The sequence below is a fragment of the Salminus brasiliensis genome, chromosome 8 (assembly GCF_030463535.1).
Source record: "Salminus brasiliensis chromosome 8, fSalBra1.hap2, whole genome shotgun sequence".
Lineage (NCBI taxonomy): Eukaryota > Metazoa > Chordata > Actinopteri > Characiformes > Bryconidae > Salminus > Salminus brasiliensis.
This window is the reverse complement of record NC_132885.1, coordinates 13,202,393-13,212,853: the sequence shown is the minus strand read 5'-3', so window position 1 is coordinate 13,212,853 and position 10,461 is coordinate 13,202,393. Positions and strand designations below refer to the sequence as shown.

At 38.8% G+C, this 10,461-nt stretch overlaps 1 protein-coding gene across 1 annotated transcript; it reads right to left on the bottom strand.

Annotated features, from left to right (window-relative positions):
- Positions 1-3,412: 3,412 nt before the first annotated feature.
- Positions 3,413-9,984, bottom strand: prkag3b (protein kinase, AMP-activated, gamma 3b non-catalytic subunit). Its single transcript, XM_072685078.1, has 13 exons — positions 9,858-9,984; positions 8,929-8,971; positions 8,581-8,693; positions 7,443-7,524; positions 6,682-6,740; positions 6,529-6,574; positions 6,383-6,437; positions 6,145-6,271; positions 5,416-5,581; positions 5,282-5,319; positions 5,016-5,162; positions 4,638-4,731; positions 3,413-3,913 (listed from the first exon to the last, which is right to left on the bottom strand). The coding sequence occupies exons 1-13, from the start codon at positions 9,873-9,875 to the stop codon at positions 3,882-3,884; spliced, it is 1,020 nt and encodes a 339-aa protein (XP_072541179.1). The 5' UTR covers positions 9,876-9,984; the 3' UTR covers positions 3,413-3,881.
- Between the last annotated feature and the right edge of the window lie 477 nt (positions 9,985-10,461).

Genomic DNA, 10,461 nt, shown 5'->3' with positions numbered 1-10,461 from the left:
ACTGAAAGCAGGGGAAGTAATACCCCCTCCCTCTTACGTCTATTTGACTTTCTGTTGCAAAAGGATAAACAAGGGCGGTATTCAGTGACAACTGCATATTTATGGATATGAACGTTTATGAACTACCTGCTACACCTGCTGCAGCGGTAGACACACTCGTAGTGTCACCACTAGAAAATACAAAACAACGTCTGCAGTGTCAGCATTTATAGTAGAGAAATTTGATATATTTCAACTGGCCAAGGAAAACTATGTGCAATATTACAACGAGAGTGATGCAAACACATGTATCTTAATAATAATTTAAATAATATATTAATAATAATAACAAACATGACATCCTAATAATGGCAACTTCAATGTTTTAATATTATTTTAATATTATATATACACATTAGTAAAAACTAACATAATAGAAACTAACTACTAACATTTTTTATGCAATTTTATTGCTGAGGCCATAAAGGTACTTAACATATGCCACTGGAGCAACTACCTTCGTTATGTCCTGTTTACACTAGGAAGGCAATACAGGCATGCAAGAAAGAGATCTACAACAAAAGCATATAAAACAGTGCAATGGCCAGTAAAATCAAATCAAATACAAATAAAATAAAATCATCTAGTGATCTAATCAGTATGTCAGTATGGTAGGTGTAAGCATGTCAGGTGTAATTAGATAAAAAAAAGTGTAAGTCTCCCAACATTTCTTAGGTAGGGATATTATTTGCTGAGTGAGAACAGGATGTGTGGAACTGGTAGGTGAACAAATACTCCCCTGGTAAATATGCAGATCAGAGCACCTGATGCTCTGAACTTTGTTCTTACAGAGGCTTTTATTGAGGTTAGTACCAACATATTTAATCCAGGTTTTTCCACGAGTATAAACAATTAGTTTAAACAAGTACTGCAAATAATAGACAAGCCACTTGCTCTAGAAGTTCCCAACCAGCGTAGCGTGAACCGGGCTCATTTCTCATTAAAGTGAATGCAATCTCAAAGCTTGGTTGAAACTTTAGTTCTGCTCTGATCTTTAGTTCTGATCTTCTGGAACATCTGCATTGTGAGAAATGTGTGTTTGGTGTCAATTATTGTAGATAGGTCTAACATGCCAAAATAATCCCTTACAGCCCTTATGAGTTTCTGAACAGCACAGATTTGTCTACCTGGTCGAAGCAAAAAATCATGACCTGGTCCTTGTAAAAAATAAATAAAAAGTACAAACTCCAATAAAATTATATACTGGATATACTGGAAGTACTGGGATTAAATGTACTGGAAAGGCACAGTAGACATGTCTGATGCATCTAATGCAAGAAGACGAAAAGGAAAACACCAAATTATACAAAACTGTACATTTTAAAATGTCCTCATCATCATAATCAGCAAAGCAGGACTTATTCAATCAAATACACACGACTACATAATTCTACACAAGAGAGCAGGTCCACTTAATATTATTATTAACAGCAACAACAACAGTCAGTCAACTAATAACAGAGATTCCTGCATTTTATGTAGGGTTGGGTAATGCTAACTTCTGCTACACCAGAGCATCCCTACAGTACTGAGTAAATAAGTTGTGAAAACAACAAGACAGCATAGAACCATTTGACCTGGCAGAAAAAACGCCAAACCATTCAAATGGATCTTTGAGTTGTCACGATTTTTACAAAACCATTGCCTAAGGAAAGTTTGGAGAACTCTTTTTTTTTTTTTTTTTTTTTTTTGGTAATTGGTAACTGTAAATTGTACTTTTTCCAATTATTATTTTTGTAATCTTGCAAATTTACCTGTACTATCAACCATGTATGGGCCACTTCTCAGCATAAGCAGGGGAACGTTTTCCAAAGCTCTTTTCACCCCTAATTGTGAGTTAAGGGTGCATAGTTCAATTGCTCTGGTACCAATGAGTAAACAAGTTTGTTAATGTTTTCTTGTAGTGTTTTTTTTCCTGGTTTGGTTTGTATTCATGGAAGTGAATATCCAAGAGCACAAAATGCATCACAACAAACCACATGATAATGGTCTGTTCACACATTGGTCAGACCTGTCTGGGGCACAAGCAAGTAAGTAAATACAGGAAAAGGTCCTGTGTTCCGACTGGTGCTTATTTATGTGCTATTTAACATGGAGCAATGGTAGAGATGCCATGATAGCTGTAGCTAGTAATCATCTGGGCAATATAGCTACTAGGTTAAATGATAGCACAATTGCCTACTGGAGCTTTTTAGCTCAAACGTGTGGAATACGCAAGATAGTTTGGTTGAATCAAGGTCCAAGGAAACACTCCAACCAGCCTTTTACTGTAGGGTATTCAAGTAATATGCAAACATGTCCGTCATGTGATGTAGATAAAGGTAGGAATGAAAAGTTATAGGGATCCACACCACGTGGCTTCTGCTACTGTGAGTGGTATTTGTTTTCCAGTGTAACTAAAATTGTGTACACTGGTAGTCAGCATCAGCATCAGGTTTCATTCCCAAGTTTACATTTTTCCCTTCCCAGGATTTGTTCTCGACTTTGGATCCCACCCTAATCTACCCATTCTGATCTAACTCATTTCTGCCTTTAGAAGTCCTAGACTGGCTATGGACTTGAAATCTGCTGGAATGTTGCTTATTATAGCACACCAGGAGGAGGGTTGGAGACAACTGGTATAGAACAGTAGTAGCTCATTTCTGGAATGGATTCCCAATAACCTCAAAACAGCAGTTAGAGACATTGAGCCTACATGGCTTTTCCTCACTGGTATAGGGCTGAGGACTTGGATGAGAAAGTTCACAAAGGTTAAGAGAAGGCATGATTGACCTGATGTTTAAGTACCAGTACTACCAGGATAACACAGCAGACAGAGAGTTTGAGGAGAAAGGAAATGACCACACAGTTTTAAGTAAACTGATATTTCTGTCAATACCCTAGTTGTAGATTTACTACAATAAGAAGTCAACATGGGTGATCATACATACAGGGCTAAAAAAGCTGAAATGCTGTAACCGTATACTAAATGATGCTTTTAATTTGCTGGGCAAACTAAGTGCTTGCCAAAGTGGTTTTAATAAACACGCATTGTTAAAAAAAAAGCACTGTCCAACACACACACACACACACACACACACACACACACACACACACACACACACACACACACACACACACACACACACACACACACACACACACACACACACACACACACACACACACACACACACACACACACACACACACACACACGGCAAATAAGGTGGTATAACAACAATACTGAGCAAAAAAATGTTATAGTAACAGTATCACTTCTCTGCTTATCATTCTTTGCAGTAAATCAAGACAGTCAAATATTGAGGAGATGTGGTTTAGTGAAAACAAATTTAATGTAAAACCTAAGTAAAATAAACTTATAGTCACAATATTCCCCAAAACTGGAAAACACTTCAGTCAAACATCAGGCTTAAGTGTCTTTTCTAGTCAACTTGATTGTCAAATTAAAATCAAATATAGAAAAACAAATGAGGATGTCAATTGCATATTTACACACAACATTATTTTACCCTCAGTATCTCTTTCAGAAGGTATATATTTATTTATTTTAAAATTTACATGTGAATTGTCTGGTTACAATATTTAAAAAACAAAACAAAACAAAAAAAACCTAATAAATGTAGTCAGACATTTTGCAAATAAATGACTGGAAGGCCTTCGTTTGGTATACATGCAACAGCAATATTTTTAAGCAGCTATTCAAGTACACTGTACATTTTATTTATAGTTAGTAATAATTAAATCTATACAAATATGCACAAAATAAAATCTGAACATCTGAACGCTGTGTTACTTATATACAATTAAAATCTTCATCCATGATCCAATGCACATTTCCCTTAATGGTCATAGTCTGCTTTGGAAGAAATCTCTGGAAAATAAAAGTGCATCAAAAACAAATGCAATTAATGAATAAGACAGCTATCAGCTGTCCAATACTCAATCAATACTGCAATCAGTCCATTTATTAATCAACAATTCATAAATCTAACAGTCAAAGATTAGCCTACATCATGCAGTCTAGAAGCTGTATTCATAAAGTATTTCAGACGTGTAGCAGTGCTGAACTAGGATCTCTGCATCTCTGTGAGGAAAATGGTCCTAGAGGAGCACTTCTAGTCTGATGCACTTTAGTAGTAACTGTAGCACAGAGCAACCTTGTCCAGCAAAGTTGTCTGTAAAATGTATGTGAAGAACACAAAAATGCCCCCAAAACACAAAAAGGTCCGATACTGGAGAAACAACAGCAATGAGTCAGTCAAGTAACAAGAATCCCAGTGGAGATTCTTGGTTTGATCATTCCAAAGGCTCCCAGATGATCAGATCAGAATGAGATCCTGCACAGTGGTCCAACAATCGCAAACGGAACAGATAGTTGACTTTTGGCTTCAGCTTAGGAGCGATGCAAATAGGCATGGCATACAAGCGGTACAGTAGCAGTGCCATTTCACCTCAATTGGTTCGCCAGCAGACTGAAAGCTACAGGCAGCTACAAGAAAGGAGAGCAAGCCGCCTACCTGGCACAAGAAGGGTCTGTGGGAAGGTGGTGGAGAGATCACTTCTCCACAGGTGTTAAGAGAAAAGGGCGTCAATACCTGCTGGAGTCAAGACCAAAGCCTGGAGCAAATCAGACAGCGAGACAATCCCCTTAACCAAATCTTCTTCGTCCACTAAAACCAGGCGGTGAACCTAGAGAAGAGAGGATATTTCATTGTGAGATCACACGATACAGCAGTGACAAACTGCTTGGCATCAAGGATGGCTTTAGTTTAACGGTTATTTAAGGTCAGCTTGAAGCCCTGGGGAGGTTTTCTAGGTTCAGACATAGAGGAGTGTGTAGCTAGAAGTACTGTGTATTATTAACATAATAAGATTTCCCAATGGGTAATATTTGCTGATATGCGTGATGTTAAGATGAGGTTAAATATGTGCAAGAAAAGCTACCGTATTGTTACCAATGAAAATTGGGTTACCTCTGCTACAGCTATGCGATCAATGATGGTCTCCAGGGTCTCATGGGGGTAACACTTCAGCACTCCTTCAACGCAGCACAAACGGCCCTCGATTGCTTCTTGCATGGTCATGTTGAGGTTATTGTAATTTTTCTGAGCAGCCAGGTTCTGTAAAATACACATGTAGTCTGCAAGGGTTTCTTTTCATCATGAAATTCTGCTGAATATTTTATTTATTTATGTTTATTAAGTTCATCTCTAGAAGTAGCTCATAGTGCAGAACTTACAATGACATCAAATCTGGAATACAGTGCCACTACCTTCCCTAGAGACAAAGCACACTTCAGAGTTGTACTGAAACATAGCAAAGTGCCGTGTCAGAGAATGTCCTAGCTTGTCATGTCTCCAAAGCTGAAAATACCTTGTTCATTTACAACGGGCAGGGCTGATACTCGGCGCTCAACAAATATTGATAATGCATCATACACTGTGGCCGTCTCCTGGATTGTGGCAATCTCCTTGAAGGTTCCAATTTCAACCTCTTCAATTCTCTTCTGTAAAAATCGTGGCTTTGGAATCATGGAACCCTAGGGGCCCAAAAACATCATTTTTTAACACAGGTGTGTGGAAGTGGTATTAATGTGGTAGTGGTTCTTTTAAATATCGAATTTAATTAATTTTATTCCAATATATATTTTTAAACCCAATTGTCTGCGCCTATTAACCCACCCACACACTACGACTCTCCACCCACCCCCAATTCACCTGCAACGCTCCCAATACTAGGCGGGTGAGGACATGCACATGCCTCCTCCGATACATGTGAAGTCAGCCGCTGACCCTTTTCGAACTGCCGCCAGTGCAGCATTACTAGGCTGCCAACACATGGTGGGTCCCCAACTCTGATACATCAACCAACAGGCACCTGTGTCGACCAGCATTACAATTGGAGTGATGAGGGGAGAGATCGCCATCTACCCATGCTGCTTCTCACTCAGAAACCAGAGAAAGCACAACTGACCATGCTCTCTCTGGCTTCTGAGTGAGAAGCAGCATGACCCGGGATTCTATCACAAGATCTTTGGGACATTAGCCTTAGTCTGCTGAGGCACTCAGAGATCATAGCGTATAGTGTTTTAAAAGTTCTCACAAAGATGTGAAGGAATTTCAGGATGCGCTTGTGGGTCAGGATGTGCAGAACGTTCCCCGATTCAGGATCTATGACGGGCAGCCTGTGAATCTTGTTCTTCAACAAGGAGTAAATGGCATCAAAGAGGCTGACAATGGAAAACACAACTCTCTGTCACTCTGGGGCACTGGAGAGGGAGAGAAAGGAAAAAAAAAAAAAAAAAAAACACACAAGACTGGTGCATAGCCTCTAGTTTTACCTGGATTCAGGGGTGATGCTGATCAGGGAGGTGATGGAATATTGAAGGTAGATCTCTGGAACAGGAGAGAAAATGAAGGAGCTGTAAAAACTAACAAACACCACACACAAACTATCAGTGATCAAATATGAACTATGCACAATCACCTCTCCAGGTTTCAATCTTGTGCTCCTCCAACTCATAGATCTGAACCTAAGACGGTGAGGGAATACAATCGATTAGTTTGACAAAAAAAAACATATCTAGCTACAAAAAAACAAAAAAAAACGCTTTGGAGCCGTTAGGCCTGAAGTACTTACCATAGGCGATTTGTAATATCGGTGGAGAATGTTAATAAAGTCTGTTATGGTAAGCATTCCTGTAAAGATATGAGTACAGTCGAGATAAAAAAGGTACTTTGCTTAAAATCAACTTCTAAAATGACATGTATACAAATAAAATGTCTCAACTGCAAAGCAAGCTGAACAAGAGCAAGGTTATGGTGACCACCTGTTACACGTACATCCACATGCTAAACTCACTATGTTGCTGTTTGAGCAATGATAGCCTCTCGCACCTACGCTCCTGTCAGAGAGATCAGTTACCTAGTGTAGTTGGGTGACTATTAATACCTTGGAGAGCTGGGGATTAGATCAGTGTCCTGACATTTCTAACTAAAGTTAGAACTTTGGGACCAGAGGGGCTGGCTCACTGAAAATCAGCCATTTCAGAAGTGCTGAGCTGGAAGAAGTGATTTTGAATTAGGCAAATGCTTCTTTATTTGGATTTATGAGTTTCTTAAGATAATTATTTCAGTCTCTTAAGAGCCTTAGTGTCATTTTAATGTGGTATTACAAATTTAATTGCATAACTAATAAAAACAAAGACACATGCCATAGAATATATATATAAGAAATATGAACATCTTAATTTCAGAAAGCTTCAGCTGCAACTCGCTACATAGAATGCCCAGTATATGTTTATGAGCTGTATTACTCTGTGAGTAATCTGATTCAGGTTCATAAATTACCCAACCTTTAAAGGTTAAAGTGCATGGTGCTCATTGCTCAGGTTCACTTACCCACAAAACACTGCTGCTTGTGGTCCCATAAAGGCGCAGCTCTGACACCGTTAGCGACTAACGCAAAAAACGCCTTTTTTACCTACAGGAAGCAAACAAACGGCATGTGACTGTAAGCTACAAACCAGTGATTAAAAAAAACCCTCAACAATACGTCTTAGTAAGATGTTGATCCACCATGAGCCACCAGAACAGCTTTAATGGAATAGATTTAGCACATTTCTGGAGCTGTACTGGAGAGATGGAGCACCATTTTTCCAAAAGATATTCCCTCAGTTTTTGATGATAGTGGTGGAGTGCGCCGCTAAACAGATCTCCCATAGGTGCTCATCTGGACTGAGGTCGATAGCATATGAACTACATAGCATATGAGCTTTCATATTCATCAAAACACTGTGTGCCTCTTCGTGCTGTGTGGATGGGGGTCTTGTCAATCCATTAAGACAGATATGTTTCATTATAGGATACAGAAGATCAGTCAGATTAAAAATCTATTTATTTGCAGTCCTGATTTGACTCTTCCCACTAAAGAGACAGGTGGGCCAAAACTAATTACCCATACTCTTATTGTACAGGGACAAACATTCAGGAACATATCTTCTCTTAATGTACAACACTCTTTATGCTGGTCTGTCCAGTCATGGCTCGCATTGTCTAGGAGCTTTTTTTTTTTCTCTTTCTTTCCCAAAATCACTGTTCTAGAATGAGACAGTATTAGTTATAGTAATACTAGTAGTTTTTTTTTTATCTTTCACCACTGATGCATTTTGTCGGTGACGACACGTATCGCAATAAAAATTAAGTATTGTAAAAATCTCCTACCACTCATGATTTGGCTCATTGATAATGGCCTTCTGTGATAACCTTAAACCTTATAAATGAGGGTTCATCAACCATTATTTCTCAGCTCTAATAGATTTTCTTTTTCTATTACTTTTTATTTATTTATGTTTTTGGCCTATGCAGTTTAGTGATGCACTTAAAACAGAATATGATGAAATGAAATGATTCAGGTTTACAGGGCTGTGGTAATGATTTGTTCTGTTTTAAATATTACATTCTTAAACCTTTCAGAGTGACAAAATATGTGAAAATAAACAAAATCAGGTTGGGGCAAATACACAGCTGTTTAGTTCACCTGCAGTGTTGTATCAAAGATGAGCAGTTTGGAGCTGGTTGGAATGGCATCATAGCAGCAGTGGTTCATGAAGAACTTGGTGTAGATATCTGCATCGGGATCTCGAGCAGGTTCTGTAGAAAAAAGGCAGCGGAGGAGAACCCTGCTGCAGGTCGGTCAGTCTGACACTGCAGTCTGTCTAGGCACAAACTACAGTTCAGGCTATTATACAGTCAGATTTTTGAGTTGAGTTTACACTCAAGAAAGCTGTCTTGTTGTTTTCAGACATGCATAACATCAACACTGTACACTGTACTCAAAACAATGCTTGGAAAAACCACATGTCCACAATCACCACACAATAGATACCTGTACTCTTCATTGTAAGTCCCTCATCCTCCATAAAGGGAACCTTGTTAGATGGTACAGGAGAAGGGAAATAAACACAGCAGTTACAATACATGGTGAAAGAAGTGGAGGAAAAAAACAACCAAACAAAAAAACACAGTAAAGCTCACTCCTGGCTTATTTCGGTCATGTAGCAGTAGAGCATACAATTGCAGCAACATATTGCATCCAAACTCCCTGGAGGAAGTATCTATCTATATATCTAAATAAATACATAAAATTGTGTTTACTTGTCTGTTTCAAAGTAAACAGTTCAGAAATGTGGACTAGGTTATGTTTGACTGCATCATTAAGCAAACAGCTATTCTAATACAATTTCAGCATTTATTTCATGAGCTGTTTTCATCGTACCATTTTTATCCATCCATCCAATCACAGTTGCAATCACAGAAAACCCCTCATCTCCATTTATTTACTTTTTGCAATTACTTATATGCGGCACAATTTCTGCAAATATAATATCACACACACACACATACATATATATATTCATTCCTAAAATATATTATACACACAAACATGTTTTACCATATAGATTCACACCAAATTGAAACTATTTGTTGTGTCACACTGCAACGATGAACTTTTGACTCTCTCTCACAGGACAGGACACAGGACTTCTGGCAGAGGGGGAACATTTTCACTAATGTTAACCAGCAAGCAAATGTAATGTGTAGATTTCTGTCATCCCTCACTTTCTTATGCTGCACCTGTATATACTCAACCAAGGAACCCAGGACACACACACTGTATACATGAAGGATCAATCTGCCCTTTACTGCTTACCTGAAAGCAGTCTTACACAGATCACAGGTACTGCATACTGCACCTGTTGCTGGAACAGATTTCTGTCCTTTACAAAAACACACAGGGTTTAATCTGGGACTTACCTCAAGAACAGGGTCCATGTCTGTGGCCAGGGGCTCAGAAATGAGGCTGAGTAAGGGGTACAGAAGGAAGCATTCACCGACTATGTTGCCATTTAATAACCATGCTCCCACTGTGCTCTAGCCCCACCTCCCAGAGTAGCGGTGCAGGGTCTAAATCAGGAGATGATCTAGGCATGCAGAGGGACAGGCGGGGGAGGGGAGTCACAGATTAGAGGCTGTGTGTACATAGCAAAGAGGGTGGGCTGCAGTGCTCAAATTACATTCAGGAACTGTTGTAATAACTTTGGCTGGGAATATAAATGTTACGTCCCACTTCCATGGTGAGGATATAGGTATGGCACACTGAGGACTGTATAATTGAACAGGATTAAATCTCACACCAGTTTCTAAAAAAACAAAAAAAACAAACAAACAAACAAACAAAAAAAAACCCAATATGGCATTCGGTCAAGATCTGTGCCATCTTTAAAGCTCATTAAAACCTGATCTTTACTGATGTGGCACTGGCTTTTAAGACTACTAAATTATTTGACATCTTGTGTAAAGTGGCAAGGCCACAAAGTATCACTGGAAATAAAGACTTACTGCCAATGTTAAAACTCTG

What these genes read in the sequence shown, in the direction of transcription:
- prkag3b (XM_072685078.1), bottom strand. An exon ending in GCCCGTTGTAAATGAACAAG is followed by an intron (nt 5,320 to 5,415) that starts GTATTTTCAGCT and finishes CTTTGTCTCTAG; the next exon opens with GGAAGGTAGTGGCACTGTAT. An exon ending in ATTCCAGATTTGATGTCATT is followed by an intron (nt 5,163 to 5,281) that starts GTAAGTTCTGCA and finishes TGTATTTTACAG; the next exon opens with AACCTGGCTGCTCAGAAAAA.